This window comes from Anomaloglossus baeobatrachus, chromosome 8 (assembly GCF_048569485.1).
Source record: "Anomaloglossus baeobatrachus isolate aAnoBae1 chromosome 8, aAnoBae1.hap1, whole genome shotgun sequence".
Lineage (NCBI taxonomy): Eukaryota > Metazoa > Chordata > Amphibia > Anura > Aromobatidae > Anomaloglossus > Anomaloglossus baeobatrachus.
The window spans coordinates 259,972,337-259,992,260 of NC_134360.1; the positions used below are offsets into that span (position 1 = coordinate 259,972,337).

The window sequence follows — 19,924 nt, forward strand, 5'->3', positions numbered from 1 at the left end:
TGAGGAAGCTGCAGGTGGTGAATGAGGACAGAGAATGTCTGAATGATGTCTCAAGGAGAGCGAGTCTCTGAGGAAGCTGCAGGTGGCGTCTGGGGATAGAGAATGCCTGAATGATGTCTCGGGGAGAGCGAGTCTCTGAGGAAGCTGCAGTTGGCGGCTGGGGATAGAGAATGCCTGAATGATGTCTCGGGGAGAGCGAGTCTCTGCGGAAGCTGCAGGAGGCGGCTGGGGATAGAGAATGCCTGAATGATGTCTCGGGGAGAGCGAGTCTCTGAGGAAGCTGCAGGTGGCGGCTGGGGACAGAGAATGTCTGAATGATGTCTCGGGGAGAGCGAGTCTCTGAGGAAGCTGCAGGTGGCGGCTGGGGACAGAGAATGCCTGAATGATATCTCGGGGAGAGCGAGCCTCTGAGGAAGCTGCAGTTGGCGGCTGGGGATAGAGAATGCCTGACTGATGTCTCGGGGAGAGCGAGTCTCTGAGGAAGCTGCAGGTGGTGAATGAGGACAGAGAATGTCTGAATGATGTCTCAAGGAGAGCGAGTCTCTGAGGAAGTGGCAGGTGGTGAATGGGGACAGAGAATGCCTGAATGATGTCTCGGGGAGAGCGAGTCTCTGAGGAAGCTGCAGGTGGCGGCTGGGGACAGAGAATGCCTGAATGATGTCTCAAGGAGAGCGAGTCTCTTAGGAAGTGGCAGGTGGTGAATGGGGACAGAGAATGCCTGAATGATGTCTCGGGGAGAGCGAGTCTCTGAGGAAGCTGCAGGTGGTGAATGAGGACAGAGATTGTCTGAATGATGTCTCAAGGAGAGCGAGTCTCTTAGGAAGTGGCAGGTGGTGAATGGGGACAGAGAATGCCTGAATGATGTCTCGGGGAGAGCGAGTCTCTGAGGAAGCTGCAGGTGGTGAATGAGGACAGAGAATGTCTGAGTGGAGTCTGCTGGTGACCAAGGGAAAACGTCTGTTTAATGTTGGACAGTCGGCTGTGTCTGAGCGGTCTTGGAGGTGGGAGGAAACCGGTGAATGGGAAGCATAATGGCTTTGGTGTGGAAGCCTGAACTACACCTGAGAGGAACCCTGATACTGCTGATCCTGAAGGGGTGAAAGTTTTCAAAAATGCTGATTTGTTTTGCTTCCAGAATCCTATAATATCTACAATATTTTCTCTAGGAGTCCTCGGTATGTGCCGCTGCCATTCATACTGGAAAAATTGACGACAAAGGGGGCAAAATAGTAGCCATGAAGAAGCCAGGACAGGACAAATATGAATCCTCTACAAGAAATGGAATAACAACAAAAAGTGGCGGCCGGTCATCCGGATCATTTGTTCTCATGTCCCTAAGTGAATTCCAGAGCAATCACTTTACCCAAACGTCTTACCAGGAACCAAAGACCGGTACGTGCAGACAGGACACACAGCGCGCCATTAATAATAAGTGACTTCTTACTCAGACATTCATATCTTATATTTAAAGGGAATCTGTCACCAGGTTTTTCTCCCCCATCTGAGAGCAGCATGATGTAAGGGCAGAGACCATGATACAAGCAATGTGTCATTTACTGGGATTGCGTTCTTTGCATAGGTAGAAAGTGATGGGGCAGGGTTATACAAAGCTCATGAATATGCAGTAATTAAATGGTTAATCCAGTGCACAGAATAGGTGATGATTAGAAATGAGAAAACCCAAGATTCAGTGTTCAGTGTTTATACCAAACAAAGACTTTACAGAAAAACAGAGTTCAGGTTCAGAGTGCTGGTGCTTTATGTATGCAACTCACCTGTCCCCGCTGCTGCTGTCCCTGGTGCTGATATCTCCTGCGCTGCTGTTTCCGGGTCCTCAGTGCAGTGAATATGCAATGAGCATAATGAGCGGGCCCTGAAGCAAGTGACAGCAGCGCCAAAGAGAGCAGCGCTGGAGACAGGTGAATGTAGAAAATCATCGTATTTCAAAGACACGTGTTTTCTCTGGTACGTGTCACATGGATCACACTATAGTATGGTCCGTGTGACATCAGAGCTGCCGGAGAAAAACGGACTTGTCTCTATGCAGAACACATGGACGCACGTGTGCTCCATATGGACACAGTCCTTGTGAAATCACTGATGTGTGCGCAGACCCATTAATTGTATTGGGTCTATGTATGTCTATGATTCCGGCACCTATGAAAACTGCGTTATACGTACCAAAATCACTGACATGTGAAGGGGGCACAAGCATCAAATGTTCCTTTCACTAATACTTGCCTTTAAATATCCCTCCATCTTTCCTTCTAGTTGATGGAAGCTGCGTTTACACGGCCAATCAATTACCTGCCCAAAACAATCTGTAAGTGTTAGTCCTATAGGTGTATCAGGTGTGTGTGTGTGTGTGTGTGTGTGTACTGTATGTGTGTGTACTGTATGTGTGTGTATATATATATATATATATATATATATATATATATATATATATATATATATATATATATATATATATATATATATATATATATTTATTTATTACTATTAATTTGCTTCTACCAATATATGTTAACACAAATTTATACTTTTAGTGTTATCTGTCCTTCCGGTTGCCTTACACAGAAGAACAATGTTTGGGGATCTGGAACGTTTGCACAGGTGAGATATTGTCTCACCCCAGGGCTATGGGGTACTCGGTCCTGGACCGTATATGTATGGGGATGCTGTGTCACGGGTGTGGACTGGCCGTTGCCCAGTTACGTGACCCTGGGGGTTGCTTTTAAAAGGGGTATATATAGAGGGGAGCTGAAAGAATTTATGTTGTGACGCCACTTGCGGATTGCGGCTAAGTAGTTGGAGCCGCCGCTACACAGTTTATGGCCGCTGGGGCTGGTGGTGATAGCAGCTGGGATGTTGGGCCCTCCGCAAGTAGGACTAAGCCCCCAGGGGGTAGATGATGGAGTACGGCGTGGAAAGAATGGAGACCACACAATGGGAATGCAGTGCAACTCTTGTTAACTCACAGCGATAGTAATGCTGGTTCACTGAGGACGGCTGGTTCAGACCACTGGTCCCTGTAGTCTCAGTGCCGGTGTGGTAACCTGGTGGCTTCTTTCCCCTGCACCTCTCTGTCGTTTTGTGGAACCCCGTGGCTTTCAGCGTCTGGGGGTCCCGTCCTGTTGGTCATCAGGCTCTGGTCCATACGGCGGGCAGTATGAACCCTGTAGGGTCGGTGTTCTGTTACGGTCCCTGGCTCTATCGTTACTGCTGGTGCCCCCGGTCTCTTGGATCAGTGAGGTCCTGGATGGTCCCCTCACTCTGCAGGTATTTGTCAGGCAGCTTGAAGTGTTTACCTAATCTAGGGCCCTGTGCCCCATCGGTTCTTTGGTTCCAGGGGTACCTCGTCATACCCTCCCTGGTAACCACTCTCCTGTACCAGTCAGGTTACTGCTACATGACCCAATCTCGAGACACGCCCGTCTCCTACTTCTGTCACTCCTGACTGAACCACTGTCTCTGTCCTCACCCCGGGTTGTTGGCTGGTGGACTGGATCGGCTCCTTACCTAGGTGGCCATCCATTGGGTCCCCAACTAATCAGTCACCCATGATTGGGAGAGGAAACTGAGGATGTTATGTGTTTTGTTGGTGCTGGCACTGAGCTTTCAGGTCCCTGGGGGTAGGCCCTGCATCTTTGTCAGGATACAATACCTAGTAGTGTCCTGATGGGTTCAGGGGTGCTACAATATCATTTTTTAACTTTCAATTCTCCATTAAAGATATACAGTACAGACCAAAAGTTTGGACACACCTGCTCATTCAAAGAGTTTTATTTATTTTCATGACTCTGAAAATTGTAGATTCACATTGAAGGCATCAAAACTATGAATTAACACGTGTGGAATGAAATACTTAACAAAAAAGTGTAAAACAAGTGAAAATATGTCTTATATTCTAGGTTCTTCACAGTAGCCACCTTTTGCTTTGATTAATGCTTTGCACACTCTTGGCATTCTCTTGATGAGCTTCAAGAGGCAGTCACCGGAAATGGTCTTCACTTCACAGGTGCGCCCTGTCAGGTTTAATAAGTGGGATTTCTTGCCTTATAAATGGGGTTGGGACCATCAGTTGTTTTGTGCAGAAGTATGGTGGATACACAGCTGATAGTCCAACTGAATAGACTGTTAGAATTTGTATTATGACAAAAAAAAGCAGCTAAGTAAAGAAAAACGAGTGGCCCTCATTACTTTAAGAAATGAAGGTCAGTCAGTCCGAAAAATTGGGAAAACGTTGAAAGTGTCCCCAAGTGCAGTGGCAAAAACCATCAAATGCTACAAAGAAACTGGCTTACATGAGGACTGCCCCAGGAAAGGAAGACCAAGAGTCACCTCTGCTGCAGAGGATAAGTTTATCCAAGTCACCAGCCTCAGAAATCGCAGGTTAACAGCAGCTCAGATTAGAGACTAGGTCAATGCCACACAGAGTTCTAGCAGCAGACACATCTCTAGAACAACTCTTAGGGGTACTTTACATGCTGCAACATCGCTAACGATTTATCATCAGGGTCACGGTGTTTGTGACGCACATCCGGCGTCGTTAGCGACATCGCAGCGTGGGACACGTGCGAGCGACCTACAATGATCGCAAAAGTAGTAAAAATCGTTGGTGTTGGAGAGGTCGTCCAAACACCAAATATCGTTGTCTGGTGAGTAGCGATGTTGTTCCTCATTTTTGCGGCATCACACATCGCTGTGTGTGACACCGCAGGAGCGATGAACATCTCCTTACCTGCCATCCACCGGCAATGAGGAAGGAAGGAGGTGGACGGTATGTTCCAGCCGCTCATCTCCGCCCCTCCTCTGCTATTGGAAGGCTGATGTGTGACGTCGCTGTGACGCCGCATGAACCGCCCCCCTTAGAAAGGAGGCGGTTCGCCGGTCACAGTGACGTCGCTAGGCAGGTAAGTGCGTGTGACGGGTGTAAGCAAGGTTGTGCGACACAGGCAGCGATTTGCCCGTGACGCACAATCGTCGGGGGCGGGTACGCTCGTTAGCGATATCGGTGGCGATATCGCAGCGTGTAAAGTACCCCTTAAGAGGAGACTTTGTGCAGCAGCCTTCATGGTAAAATAGCTGCTAGGAAACCACTGCTAAGGATAGGCAACAAGAAGAAGAGACTTGTTTGGGCTGAAGAACACAAGCAATGGACATTAGACCAGTGGAAATCTGTGCTTTGGTCTGAGGAGTCCAAATCTGAGATCTTTGGATCCAACCACCGTGTCTTTGTGTGACACAGAAAAGGTGAACGGATGGACTCTACATGCCTGGTTCCCACCATGAAGCATGGAGGAGGAGGTGTGAGGGTGCTTTGCTGGTGACACTGTTGGGGATTTATTCAAAAATTGATGGCATACAGAACCAGCATGGCTACCACAGCATCTTGCAGCGGCGTGCTATTCCATCCGGTTTGCGTTTAGTTGGATCATCATTTATTTTTCAACAGGACAATAACCCCAAACACACCTCCAGGCTGTGTAAGGGCTATTTGACTAAGAAGGAGAGTGATGGGGTGCTACGCCAGATGACCTGGCCTCCACAGTCACCAGACCTGAACCCAATCGAGATGGTTTGGGGTGAGCTGGACCGTAGAGTGAAGGCAAAAGGGCCAACAAGTGCTAAGCATCTCTGGGAACTCCTTCAAGACTGTTGGAAAACCATTTCCGGTGACTACCTCTTGAAGCTCATCAAGAGAATGCCAATAATGTGCAAAGCAGTAATCAAAGCAAAAGGTGGCGACTTTGAAGAACCTGGAATATAAGACATATTTTCAGTTGTTTCACACTTTTTCTTAAGTATTTCATTCCACATGTGTTAATTCATAGTTTTGATGCCTTCAGTGTGAATCTACAATTTTCAGAGTCATGAAAATAAAGAAAACTCTTTGAGAAGGTGTGTCCAAACTTTTGGTCTGTACTGTATATGTCTTGAAATGATTCTGGGCTTTTTGCGCAGGCTCAGGAACGGATTCATTTTGCGAAGCCATTTTTTACTTCACGATAAATAAAATACAATAAAAATAAATAATGAAAAATATGGGAATTGCATTTCTTCCACCATTTCACAAAACTTGCAATTTCTTTTACCCTTTTTTAAATCATTTTTGAAAACTTTAACACTGTAAGGACAGAGACAATTTTCATCTTTGGGTTTTAATTTTCTCTTTCTGAAAGAGCCATATATATCATAGCTTTCGTCAAGATAGACGTATTAGGGCTTGATTTATTTATTTTTTGGGCACGAGGTGTATTTTTGAAAGACACCGGAATAATATAATATCTACAATATTTTCAATCTCTAGGAGTCCTCGGTATGTGCCGCTGCCATTCATACTGGAAAAATTGACGACAAAGGGGGCAGAATAGTAGCCATGAAGAAGCCAGGACAGGACAAGTACGAATCCTCTACAAGAAATGGAATAACCACAAAAAGTGGCGGCCGGTCATCCGGATCATTTGTGCTCATGTCCCTAAGTGAATTCCAGAGCAATCACTTTACCCAAACGTCTTACCAGGAACCAAAGACCGGTGCGTGCAGACAGCACAGATAAGAGCGATTAATAAGTAACTTCCATATTGACATCTACTTAAAGGGAACTGTCACCAGGCTCTCACTACCCCATGTCAGCGTTTGCAGCAGATTTGTCTGTAGCTAATACCAGAATGTTGGCAGGAAAATACTGAGTAAAATACTTGCGGTTTTTTTAGATAATTTTTTATGCGTTTTTTCTTACATTTTTTTCCTCATTTATTTGAATGGTTGAAAAATGCTGCTGACACAATTGACACGCTGCAGATGGGAAAAAACACTTTCATATTTTAAATGTGAAAGGAAATAATAGGCCAAACCCTTACTGTGCTACCTGCTGCATTTTTTATAAAATCCTATTTGTTCTCTGCTGCAGATCAAGCAGTCCTCTGAATGCTGAGCTCTGTATAGCCCCGCCCATAACCCTGATTGGCAGCTTTAGCCTATTCAGTGTAGACAGAAAACTGTCAATCAGTTGCGGGGTGTGGTTTTACAGAGCTTATAAATATGGAGGATTATATGGCAGCAGGTATACTAGTCCTCTAGTGATAATCTCCTGCTGATAAAACAGTGATTTTTTTCAAAGCCACAGTAAGCAGCTCAGTAAGTGGCACATCGCTGGAATCAAGAGTCTGTCTCTACATTTTCTGTTCTCAGATTAAGTAGCAAAAACCTGGTGACAGATTGATTTATATTAAAATGTCTTGTATCAGATGTTACTCAGACATTGTGCATGTTTATTGTCGACTGGAATAGATATACAATGCTTTCCATAGGGAATCCTCCAAGGAATAGTAGTAATTGCTTAAAGATGAATATGCAGTATTCGGAATGGAAATGGGCCATTTATCAATGCAATATATGAGAATCTTGTTAAAAAATAGTACTCTAATCCCAAAAACATTTTTAAGATGCCAATAGAGGGCACGTGGAATTTCATAAACAAGGTTTTATTGACCGAAAGCTAGACAGGTTCTTCTTTTACAAATAATCAAAAACTTTGCCTTATTTTGTTTAAGGGAATTTATCAGTAGAATTAACCCTCGTAATCCGTCTATATGGACATGTAGGTCATAGCAAGCTGAATAAAATGATCCATTGGTATCTTAGACCACATTACCAATGATATGTCCACCCCTGGCTTCATCTGTTGCCAAAACGGATGTGTCTCAAAAAGTAAGCAAGGTCTCTCTGAGCCATTGAATCAGTTGTGACAAAGAAGGGCTCAGCCTTAAGCGGGCTGTACACACAGTGATCTCGCTAGCGATGTCGCCGGTGAAAGCACCCGCCCCCGTCTGTTGTGCGTCACGGGCAAATCGCTGCCCGTGGCGCACAACATCGCTAACACCCGTCACACAGACTTACCTGCCTAGCGACGTCGCTGTGGCCGGTGAACCGCCTCCTTTCTAAGGGGGCGGTTCGTGCGGCGTCACAGCGACGTCACTAAGTGGCCGCCCAATAGAAGTGGAGGGGCGGAGATGAGCAGCCGGAACATCCCGCCCACCTCCTTCCTTCCTCCTTTCCAGCTGCCACAGGTAAGGTGTAGTTCGTCGTTCCCGAGGTGTCACATATAGCGATGTGTGCTGCCGCATAAATGATGAACAACCTGCGTCCTACAACAGCAACGATAATCGGGATTAGTACGACCGGACAACGATCAACGATTAGGTGAGTAATTTTGATCGGTTAACGGTCGTTCGTGCGTTTCACACGCAACGACGTCGCTAACAAGGCCGGATGTGCGTCACAAATTCCATGACCACAACGACATCTCGTTAGCGATGTCGTTGCGTGTAAAGCCCGCTTTAGACGTTACCAGTCAGCCTTTCCATACTCATCACTGGTCTTGTGCTGACACCAGAAGCTCTGCTGCTTGTTGATCCCTCGGTGAAGTTGCCAGAATTGAGGACCAGTACTGACAATATCAGACCATTGAAACTATTATATATAAATCATGTTAATACATTGTAAATATTTAAATGTAATCACAGCTTAATAAATATTTTTTTTTGTAGCTGAACAATCTTTTTAATAATCAGTTTCTTCACATTTTGGTCAGAAACATACAGAACTTCAAAGCAAAGTAGTGATCGTATGATATCATATAGACTTGTTGACTCCTTCCATTAAATTCCTTAAAGAGGTTGTCCACTACTTTTACATTGATGGTCTATCTTTAGGATTAGGTCATCAATGTCTGATCGGCCCAGGTCCAACACCTCGCCCCCCGCCAATCAGCTGTTCTCAAACCCAGCGGCAGCAGGCAGCCGGAAATGCTCAGTTATGGAACTTCTCCGTCTTCTCCTAGTGGCCATGGCCGGGTACTGTACATTTACCTCCCATTCTAATCAATAGTAGGCGGATGTGCAGTTCCTGATCACGGCCGCTATCTGAAGATGGAGCAGCTCCAGAACTGAGTATTTCCTTCTGCCTGCTGCCGCCACCGGGACCGAGAACAGCTGATCGGTGGGACTGCCAGGTGTCGGGCCTTGGCCAATCAGACATTGATAACCTCAACTAATGACAGGCCATCAATGTAAAAGTAGTGGACAACCCCTTTAAAGAGAGTCTGTCAGCACACAATGACTGTTCAAACCAAACATAAATCTTAGGTGCACCATTCGTATACCCAAATAGTTCACAGCACCTTCACACCTACTAATTTTCCACCTACCTCCACCCTCTCTTCCTAGTTTGACAGCTCCGGAGGCAGAGGAGGTTGGAGATAGATGGAAAACAATTAGGCAGGAAAGAGGGATGAGTTCAGTTCAGTGAAGCTCCCACCTATTTGTAATTAAGAATAACATACCTGGTTAGGAATTGGTTAAGGTTATTATAAAAGCATATGACGTGTCATAACTACCAATGAATGAGAATAGTCTGACTGATCTTGTGGAGTCAAGAAGAATTTTATTTCTCTCAATGAAATGAAATTAGCTAAAATTGCCAACATAAAGTCAATAAACCCTTTATCCTCATCATTTAGATACATAATATGACAATATTTGTAAGAATGAACTGTTCCTTTCATTTACAATTCTCTAATTCTCTTAAAAATGTTCCCCCCTTTTTTTAGTTAATGAAGATTGCGCTTACACGGCCAACCAACTTCCTGCAACACTCAATGTGTAAGAACTAGTTTAGTCCTATTAGATTATAACAAATTCAGTCCTGTAGAATATTTGCTTCATAAATTGTATATATGCAAATATAAAAAAGTCCGTGGAGCCTCTGTTAGGAGTCTCAACACGGAACATAGCCAGATATCCCTCCGGGAAGGACCCAGCCAAGGAGTGGCTCTTTTTAGGAGACCATAACCACCATATTAAGTGGCCCTTTTAGTCAATATCCAACTCTTTGACAAGTTTAAAGATATGACAAGGGAAATACCAAGGCCAGGAATCCATCCACAGACCGCTGTTTCGGGGTATTGCCCCTCATCAGTGTGGAGTAGGATTCTGGCCAGGTGGGAGCAATGCCTAGTAGACCAACAAGACAAAACAATCACTGACCTGGCCTTGGTATTTCCCTTCTCATATCTTTAAACTCATCAAAGAGTTTGATATTGACTAAAAGGGCCACTTAATATGGTGGTTATGGTGGTCTTCTAAAAAGAGCCACTCCTCGGCTGGGTCCTTTCGGGAGGGATATCTGGCTATTTTCTGTGTCGAGACTCCTAACAGAGGCTCCACGGACCTTTTTTCATTTGCATACTTCCCAGGGGGCAATGCACCTAGGATTTCACTGTGTTGAGCGCCTTCTCTGGCTGCCGGCAGTGTTTTCTCTGGCTGGTCTCCCCAAGATCAGGGATTGTTTTTAAATTGTATATAGAACATCTGCCACTTCGTACGCTACATATTATTATCTTACAACTTCCTTCTTTTAGTGTTACTTGTCCTTCGGGTTGCCTTACACAAAAGGATAAAGTTTGGGGATCTGAAACTTTTGCTCAGGTGAGATACTTGTTGTTTTTTAAAGTTTTAAAAATATTTATTTATTTTTCTCTCAGAAATATATAATATCTACAATATTTTCAATCTCTAGGAGTCCTCGGTATGTGCCGCTGCCATTCATAGTGGAAAGATTGACAACAACGGGGGCAAAGTAGTAGCCATGAAGAAGCCAGGACAGGACAAGTATGAATCTTCTACAAGAAATGGAATAAAAGCAAAAAGTCGCGGCCCGTCATCCGGATCATTTGTTCTCATGTCGCTAAGTGAATTCCAGAGCAGTCACTTTACCCAAACGTCTTATCAGGAACCAAAGACGGGTACGTGCAGACAGGACACACAGGGCGCCATTAATAATAAGTAGCTTCTTACTGGGGCTGTACTGTTACCCAATAAGACGTCTGTGAGTCATAAAATGTCGCCAAAATTGTGCATAGAATTGTCATACATAAAATCACTCCGGGGCGGGGATGAAGAACATTTGTGACAAATGTAACCACTTTATGAGAAGTCACAAATGATGAACCAGCGAAAAACATGTGGAATCCACAAACTCTGGCCACAGCGGTGAACATGAACCAACACAGGCAAATACTCATAAAATAGACTTAAGAGAAAGGTGCAACTTAAAAGAATGGGGCTCATATCAAACACCAGAAACTAGAGGAATAAAGGCAATGTAATGGCTGCATGATTTTACTTTGTGTATAAGTTCCCTCCAACCTTCCCCTAGGGGAAAAAAAAAGAATTTTAAATTATAAATTGAAATTTAGATGATGAGCCCCAATCGGGAGAGGACGTTGCACATTGGTGATCAAGTAAATGGAATAGTGATAAAATTCACTATAGGAAAAGCGATAACTAAAAGATCTATGTGGGACTGACCATCGACCCCCCACACCGATCAACAGAATGGGGAGCTTGTGCCCTCACCGTAGGAGATGTTGCGCATGTGTACTGCTGCTTTATTTCATGGCTACAAGATTTTAGGAATAGACAAATATTGTGCAATAGCTCCATAGTCAGTTATTAGAAACCCACCCATCTAGTAATTGCAGGATAAGTGATAGCTAAGTTTATTTCTGGAAAAAATACCCCTCTAATATGTTAATTCCATATTTTAACAGATGTTCAGTTGGATCTGAATTCAGGAGAAGGTAAAAATTCAGTTTCTTTATAAACAGCAAAAGAATTTAAACAAAAGGGGCCTCAATTATCAAAACGGTCTAAAAGATAAAGTCTTCGTGGTCCGTAACCTCTCATTGTACAGGGGCAGTTCAGGCTGCGCTGTGAGTGTTTGCTATACGCCCCACACACAAGTATTTCTTGTAAACCGTTCTCACAAATCTGCCTGGTCTTGTTACGTGTGGCCGCCATGTTCCAGCAATGTTACCAGCTACCAAAGATGAGTAACTGCAGAAACCACGTCGTGGACACAACCACATTCAGATGGAACGAATGTTTAGTGTCAGAGATTTCTGTAATACATCTGCAGAGTGTGTTAAAAAAAAACTTGAGTATGTTCAGAATTTGCCTTTTTCTGCATTTTTTTGTATGGAAACATCAGTGACAAAATGCTCCAAAGAATGGACCTATTCATTTGTAAAAAAAAAAAACACCCCAAAACCTGCTGTACATGTGGTCAGGCCAATGGAGCTTCTTTTAAACTACTCCAGGACTTCAAAAGACACCAGATGTTTAAAAGAAGTAACATGTCCATCCTCCAGGCTTTTTTTTTGGCTAGAAAAACACTCATTACTTTGTAATAAAATTTAAAGAGGTTGTCCACAACTTTTACATTGATGGTCTAACCTTAAGGGTGCTTTACACGAGACGACGGATCGTGCGATGCATCGTCGGGGTCACGGTTTTCGTGACGCACATCCGGCATCATACACGACGTCGTCTCGTGTGAAACCTCTGAGCAACGCAGTCTCGCTCACAAATCGTGAGTCGTGTACTCGTCGCTCAGTTTCATAATATCGTTTATTTTTACTTGTGCCGGTTGTTCATCGTTCCCATGGCAGCACACGTCGCTCCGTGTGACACCAAGGGAGCGATGAACTTTGCTCACCTGCGTCTCACGGCTCCCGCCGACTATGTGGAAAGAAGGAGGTGGGCGGGATGTTTACATCCCGCTCATCTTCGCCCCTCCGCTTCTATTGGCCGGCGGCTGTGTGACATCCCTGGATGCCGAACGTCCCTCTCCATTCAGGAAGTGGACGTTCGCCGCCCACAGCGAGGTCGCTCAGCAGGTAAGTACGTGTGACGGGGGTTTCACGACTTTGTGCGACACGGGCAGCGATTTGCTCGTGACGCACAAACGACGGGGATGGGTACGATCAATTGTGAGATCGCACAATCGGTCGTCGCGTGTAAAGCAGGCTTTAGAATAGGCCATCAATGTCTGATTGGCCGGGGTCTAACACTTGGCACCCCCGCTGATCACTTGCTCTCGGTGGCGGCAGCAAGAGGCTGGAAATGCTCCATTGTGGGGCTGCCCCGTGTTTTGATAATAGCCACTGATGGAGACTGCAAATCCACGTCCCATTCACATCAATGAAGCGAATGTGCAATCCTTGCTATTAGTTGGACGTGCAGGTGTGGAACTGAGCATTTCTGGCCATCTGCTGCTGGCGCCGAGAACAGGTGGTCGGCGATGGTGCCGGGTGTCAGACCCCAGCCGATCACACATTGAAACCTATCCTAAGGCTAGGATATTAATGTAAAAGTAGTGACCAAACTTTTTAATGGGAAGCATTTCTAACTGGAAAAAAAATCTCTAGCAATTTCTAGATAATAAAGTCAATGTTTTTGGAGTGGCCATCAAAAAGCCCTGATCTCAATCCTATTGAAAATTGTCTGACTGATCTGCTGAAGTCAAGAAGAATTTTATTTTTGTCAACAAAACAAACTTAGTAAACTGCCAACAAAAAGTCAATAAACTCTTTGACCTCATCATTTAGATACATAATAAAATGATAATATTTGTAAGAATTTACTGGTCCGCTCATTTACAATTCTCTTAACATTGTTTCCCTCTTTTTTTAGTTTATGAAGATTGTGATTACACGGCCAACCAACTACCTGCAACAATCAATGTGTAAGAACTAGTAGAGTCCTATTAGAGTATAACTAGTTTAATCCCGTAGATTATTTGCTTCATAAATTGTATATAGAACATCTGCCACTTGGTACGCTACATATTATTATCTTACAACTTCCCTCATTTAGTGTTACTTGTCCTTCGGGTTGCCTTACACAAAAGGATAAAGTTTGGGGATCTGAAACTTTTGCTCAGGTGATATATTTATTCATTGAAGTTCTAAAAATATTTATTTGTTTTCCTCTCAGATACATATAATATCTACAATATTTTCAATCTCTAGGAGTCCTCGGTATGTGCTGCTGCCATTCATAGTGGAAAGATTGACAACAACGGGGGCAAAGTAGTAGCCATGAAGAAGCCAGGACAGGACAAGTACGGATCTTCTACAAGAAATGGAATAAAAGCAAAAAGTCGCGGCCCGTCATCCGGATCATTTGTTCTCATGTCGCTAAGTGAATTCCAGAGCAGTCACTTTACCCAAACGTCTTACCAGGAACCAAAGATGGGTACGTGCAGACAGGACACACAGGGCGCCATTAATAATAAGTAGCTTCTTACTGGGGCTGTACTGTTACCCAATAAGACGTCTGTGAGTCATAAAATGTCGCCAAAATTGTGCACAGAATTGTCATACATGAAATCACTCCGGGGCGGGGATGAAGAACATTTGTGACAACTGTAACCACTTTATGAGAAGTCACAAATGATGAACCAGCGAAAAACATGTGGAATCCCCAAACTCTGGCCACAGCGGTGAACATGAACCAACACAGGCAAATACTCATAAAATAGACTTTAGAGAAAAGTGCAACTTAAAAGAATGGGGCACATATCACACACACCAGAAACTAGAGGAATAAAGGCAATCTAATGGCTGCATGATTTACTTTGTGTATAAGTTCCCTCCAACCTTCCCTTAGGGGAAAAAAAAGAATTTAAAATTATAAATTGAAATTTAGATGATGAGCCCCAATCGGGAGAGGACGTTGCACATTGGTGATCTAGTAAATGGAATAGTAATATAATTCACTATAGGAAAAGCGATAACTACAAGACCAATGTGGGACTGACCATCGACCCCCCCCCCCCCCCACACCGATCAAAAGAATGGGGAGCTTGTGCCCTCACCGTAGGAGGGGAGGAGATGTTGCGCATGTGCACTGCTGCTTTATTTCATGGCTACAAGATTTTAGCAAATAGACAAATATTGTGCAATACCTCCATAGTCAGTTATTAGAAACCCTCCGATCTAGTAGCTATCACTTATTCTGCAACTAAGTTTATTTCTGGAAAAAATACCCCTCTAATATGTTAATTCCATATTTTAACAGATGTTCAGTTAGATCTGAATTCAGGAGAAGGTAAAAATTCAGTTTCTTTATAAACAGCAAAAGAATTTAAACAAAAGGGGCCTCAATTATCAAAACGGTCTAAAAGATAAAGTCTTTGTGGTCCGTAACCTCTCATTGTACAGGGGCAGTTCAGGCTGCGCTGTGAGTGTTTGCTATACGCCCCACACACAAGTATTTCTTGTAAACCGTTCTCACAAATCTGCCTGGTCTTGTTACGTGTGGCCGCCATGTTCCAGCAATGTTACCAGCTACCAAAGATGAGTAACTGCAGAAACCATGACGTGGACACAACCACATTCAGATGGAACGAATGTTTAGTGTCAGAGATTTCTGTAATACATCTGCAGAGTGTGTTAAAAAAAACTTTAGAGTATGTTCAGAATTTGTCTTTTTCTGCATTTTTTTGAATGGAAACATCAGTGACAAAATGCTCCAAAGAATGGACCTATTCATTTGTAAAAAAAATACCTGCTGTACATGTGGTCAGGCCCTGGAGCTGTGGTCAGGCCATGGAGCTTTTGAAACTCCTTCATGACTTCAAAAGACACCAGATGTTTAAAAGAAGTCATGTCCATCCTTCAGGCATTTTTTTTAACTAGAAAAACACTCATTACTTTGTAATAGAATTTAAAGAGGTTGTCCACAACTTTTACATTGATGGCCTAACCTTAGAATAGGCCATCAATGTCTGATCGCCGGGGTCTGACACTTGGCACCCCCACTGATCACTTGCACTCTGTGGCGGCAGCAGGAGGCTGGAAATGCTCCATTCTGGAGCTGCCCTGTGTTTTGATAATAGCCACTGATGGAGACTGCAAATCCACCTCCCATTCAAATCAATGAGGCGGACATGCAATCGTTGCTATCAGTTGGACGTGCAGGTGTGGAACTGAGCATTTCTGGCCATCTGCTGCTGGTGCCAAGAACAGCTGGTCGGCGATGGTGCCGGGTATCGGACCCCAGCCGATCATACACTGATGACCTATCCTAAGGCTAGGATATTAATGTAAAAGTAGTGGCCAAACTCTTTAATGGGAAGCATTTCTAACTGGAAAAAAATCTCTAGCAATTTCTAGATATTAAAGTCAATGTTTTTGGAGTGGCCATCAAAAAGCCCTGATCTCAATCCTATTGAAAATTGTCTGACTGATCTGGTGAAGTCAAGAAAAATTTTATTTTTCTCAACAAAACAAAATTAGTAAACTGCCAACAAAAAGTCAATAAACTCTTTGACCTCATCATTTAGATACATTATAAAATGATAATTTCTTTATCGTTCCTTTGGGAGACCCAGACCTTGGGTGTTTAGCTTCTGCCTCCGGAGGACACACAAAGTACTACACTTAAAAGTGTAGCTCCTCCCTCTGAGCTTATACACCCCCTGGTGAGCCAGTACCAGCCAGTTTTATCGCTTTGTGTTCAGGAGGCATACATCCACACATGCATTCTCATATGATTTTTTCCTTTTTGGAATGAGATTGAAGAAGTGCGGGTCCACGTCCGGACCCACGGCATGTCCCTTCTCACCCCACTGTGTCGGTGGTGTTGTAAGGTTGATTTCATAGGCTGGAGCCTTACATGCCGTGCTCCTTCACCATCCCTCCTGGGCTCTGGCTTGAAGTGGGAGCCAGCACGGTCTCCATGCCTGGCAGGAGACCGGTCTCCATCCGCAGCCCTTCAGGACCCTGCTGGACCGGAGCACTCATCCCCAGGGACCTGGCCCTGCGTCTCAGCAGCTAAGTACCTGAGACGTTTATATATTGGGGGTCCCTGTGCTTTATTGTTTGGGGAGAGTGTGCTTACTGTATTTATTGTCATTTCCGGCGGGTTCTCTAGCTGTCGCCCAAGAACCACGCCGATGGTGCCTGCGCGTCGGCCTCGCCGCTCAAATTTAGGCCCCGGCTTTGCCGGAGGCCTAGTTTCTGTTCACTGCCCTCGCATGTCACTCATGCAGAGGGACAGGCTCGGCTCTTCCCGGCGGCCGTCCTGCACAGGGGAGGGACACTCCCCACTGCTGTGCGTGTCTCCTCCCCTGTAGGTCTCTATGGCCCTCCAGATCCCGCTCTCCTCCAGGAACGCCCCAAGTCCCGCCCCCTCTCTTCGCTCCGGTGGCCATTTTCTCAGACAGGGTTCACTCTGCGCTGGCCTGCACTCTGCATCCCTGCTGAGGTGCATTGGGGGTCCGGGCTTCGGGATCTGGAGGGCACACAACACCGCTTCCAGTGGTCTGGTAAGCCACAGCCGGTCTCTGGTTGTGGACCTCTGTATATACTCTCTGGGGTTCATTCTCTTTGTAGAGTCCCCACTCCAGCAGCATGTCTCACACGAGGAGCAAGGCTCCAAAGCTTTATACTGTATGCGCTGCATGTAAGCTCCTGCTGCATGAACCGAGCACCTATCCACATTGTGATGTCTGCTCTAACTTGGCGGTGCCATAGCCTGGAGTCTCACCCCCAGTGGTCTCTCAGGCTGCTCCTGCACCTGTGGCTGAACCCCCGGCTTGGGTAGAATCCTTTTCTAGGTCTATCTCCCAGTCTTTTGCTGAGTCCATGGGACTTCTGTCCAGGACTTTGATGAATATGCATCAGCCCCCTTCACAGGGTGCCTCTACTGCTAAGGGTCCCTTAGGATCTCTATCTTCTGACCTCCGTCCACCGGAGCTCACAGAGGATTCCTCATCAGGGCCCAGACCCCGTCCTCCTAAGAGGAGACGCAGGGTTTCCTCTCCCTCCTCATCCCGCGGCTCTGATTCAAGAGCTGACTCGCAGGACGAGGAGGATGCCTTTACAGGAGGCTCGGAGGCTAACTCCATGTACCCCATTGATCTTTCCGAGGGTGACTCAGATCTTAGTGACTTGATTGCTTCCATTAATTCTGTACTGGATCTCAATCCGCCAGTATCAGAGGAGCAACCCTCTCTGGCAGAAAAGCACCAGTTTACCTCGCCTAAGAGAGTAAAGAGTGTGTTCTTTAACCACTCCAGTTTTCAGGCCGCTGTGACCAAACCCAGGGCCTGTCCTGACAAACGCTTCCAAAAGCGTGGTTCTGATGACCGTTTCCCCTTTCCACCTGAGGTGGTCAAGGAGTGGGCTCATTCCCCAAAGGTAGACCCTCCGGTGTCTACGCTCTCAGCCCGGACCGTTGTGTCGGTGGCTGATGGCACCTCCCTTAAGGATTCCACTGACCGTCAGATTGACCTTCTGGCCAAATCCGTGTATGAAGCGGCGGGGGCCGCGTTTTCCCCAACTTTTGCAGCAGTGTGGGCTCTCAAAGCCATCTCTGCTTCTCTAGAGGAGATGCATTCCCTCACCAGGGAATCTATGCCCGAGATGGTTGCCTTAACTTCTCAAGCTTCAGCTTTTTCATCTTATGCCATGTCTGCCATGCTGGAGGCTTCTCACCGCACTGCGGTGGCTTCGGCTAATTCCCTCGTTATCCGCAGGATCTTGTGGCTTCGAGAGTGGAAGGCAGATGCTTCTTCTAAGGAGTACCTTGCTGGGCTCCCTTTTGCTGGGTCCCGGCTGTTCGGAGAACAGCTGGATGAAATTATTAAAGAAGCTACTGGCGGGAAGAGTACTTCCATGCCACAAACCAAAACCAGGAAACCTGCCCAGGGTAGGAATCAGTCGAGGTTTCGCTCCTTTCGTTCCTCCAACTGGTCGTCCTCTAAGCCCTCCGCCTCGTCCGCTAACTCAGCCAAGGACCAGAAATCCAACTGGCGCCCAAAAGCGCGTCCACAGAAGACCGCAGGAGGTGCTGCCACTAAGGCAGCCTCTTCGTGACTCTCTGCCCGCTCCGGCAATGTCCTTAGTCGGTGGCAGGCTCTCCCACTTTGGCGACGCTTGGTTTCAACACGTCTCCAATCAGTGGGTGAGAGATATCATCTCCCACGGCTACAGGATAGAATTCTCTTCCAGCCCGCCAAACAGATTTTTTCTCTCAACTCCCCCTTGCTCCAAGGCCGCCGCCTTCTCACAGGCCGTGGCAGCCTTGTGGCCAATGGAGTAATTGTACCAGTTCCCGCCCGGGAACGGTTCAGAGGTTTCTACTCAAATCTCTTCCTAGTTCCCAAAAAGGACGGTACCTTCCGGCCCATCCTGGATCTCAAGCTTCTCAACAAGCATGTTCAGGTGCGGCACTTTCGCATGGAGTCTCTGCGATCAGTCATTGCCTCAATGACCCAAGGGGATTTCCTGGCGTCCATCGACATCAGAGATGCCTATCTGCATGTGCCAATTGCAGTTTCACATCAGCGTTGGCTACGTTTTGCAATAGGAGAAGATCATTTCCAATTCGTGGCTCTCCCCTTCGGGTTAGCCACGGCCCCTCGAGTATTCACCAAGGTCATGGCAGCAGTGATTGCGGTTCTGCACCTCCAGGGGTTGGCAGTGATTCTTTACCTGGACGACCTTCTAGTCAAGGCTTCATCCAGCGCAGACTGTCAGCGGAGTGTGTCGCTCACTCTCGCCACTCTAGCCCAATTCGGGTGGCTTGTCAATCTTCCCAAATCCACTCTGACTCCGACCCAGAGTCTCACGTACCTAGGGATGCAGTTCGAGACTTTGCCGGCACTTGTGTAGTTGCCCTTAGTCAAACAGCAGTCACTCCAGCTAGCGGTGCGCTCTCTGCTGAGGCCCCGCCGTTATACCCTCAGGCGTCTGATGCAGGTGCTGGGTCAAATGGTGGCGTCCATGGAGGCTGTTCCCTTTGCCCAGTTCCATCTGCGCCCCCTGCAGCTGGACATTCTCCGCTGTTGGGACAAGCGGCCTTCCTCCTTACACAGGTTGGTGGCTCGGTCGCCACGGACCAGGAGCTCTCTTCAGTGGTGGCTTCGGCCCCTCTCCCTGTTCCAAGGGCGCTCCTTCCTGGCCCCGTCCTGGGTGATTCTCACCACGGATGCCAGTCTATCCGGCTGGGGAGCGGTATGTCTCCACCACAGAGCGCAGGACTCCGTCCGAGTCAGCCCTTCCAAT

The 19,924-nt window shown here is 46.1% G+C and overlaps 1 protein-coding gene across 1 annotated transcript in view; it reads left to right on the plus strand.

Annotated features, from left to right (window-relative positions):
* The window catches only part of LOC142250099 (uncharacterized), a 154,035-nt gene that overhangs the window by 60,991 nt on the left and 73,120 nt on the right, over positions 1–19,924 (plus strand). The window contains exons 32-42 of the mRNA XM_075322164.1: positions 1,167–1,392; positions 2,272–2,323; positions 2,550–2,616; positions 6,314–6,539; positions 9,617–9,668; positions 10,427–10,493; positions 10,585–10,810; positions 11,618–11,647; positions 13,542–13,593; positions 13,725–13,791; positions 13,880–14,105. Coding sequence (XP_075178279.1) covers positions 1,167–1,392; positions 2,272–2,323; positions 2,550–2,616; positions 6,314–6,539; positions 9,617–9,668; positions 10,427–10,493; positions 10,585–10,810; positions 11,618–11,647; positions 13,542–13,593; positions 13,725–13,791; positions 13,880–14,105 — 1,291 coding nt within the window. The remainder of the gene's footprint in view (positions 1–1,166; positions 1,393–2,271; positions 2,324–2,549; positions 2,617–6,313; positions 6,540–9,616; positions 9,669–10,426; positions 10,494–10,584; positions 10,811–11,617; positions 11,648–13,541; positions 13,594–13,724; positions 13,792–13,879; positions 14,106–19,924) is intronic.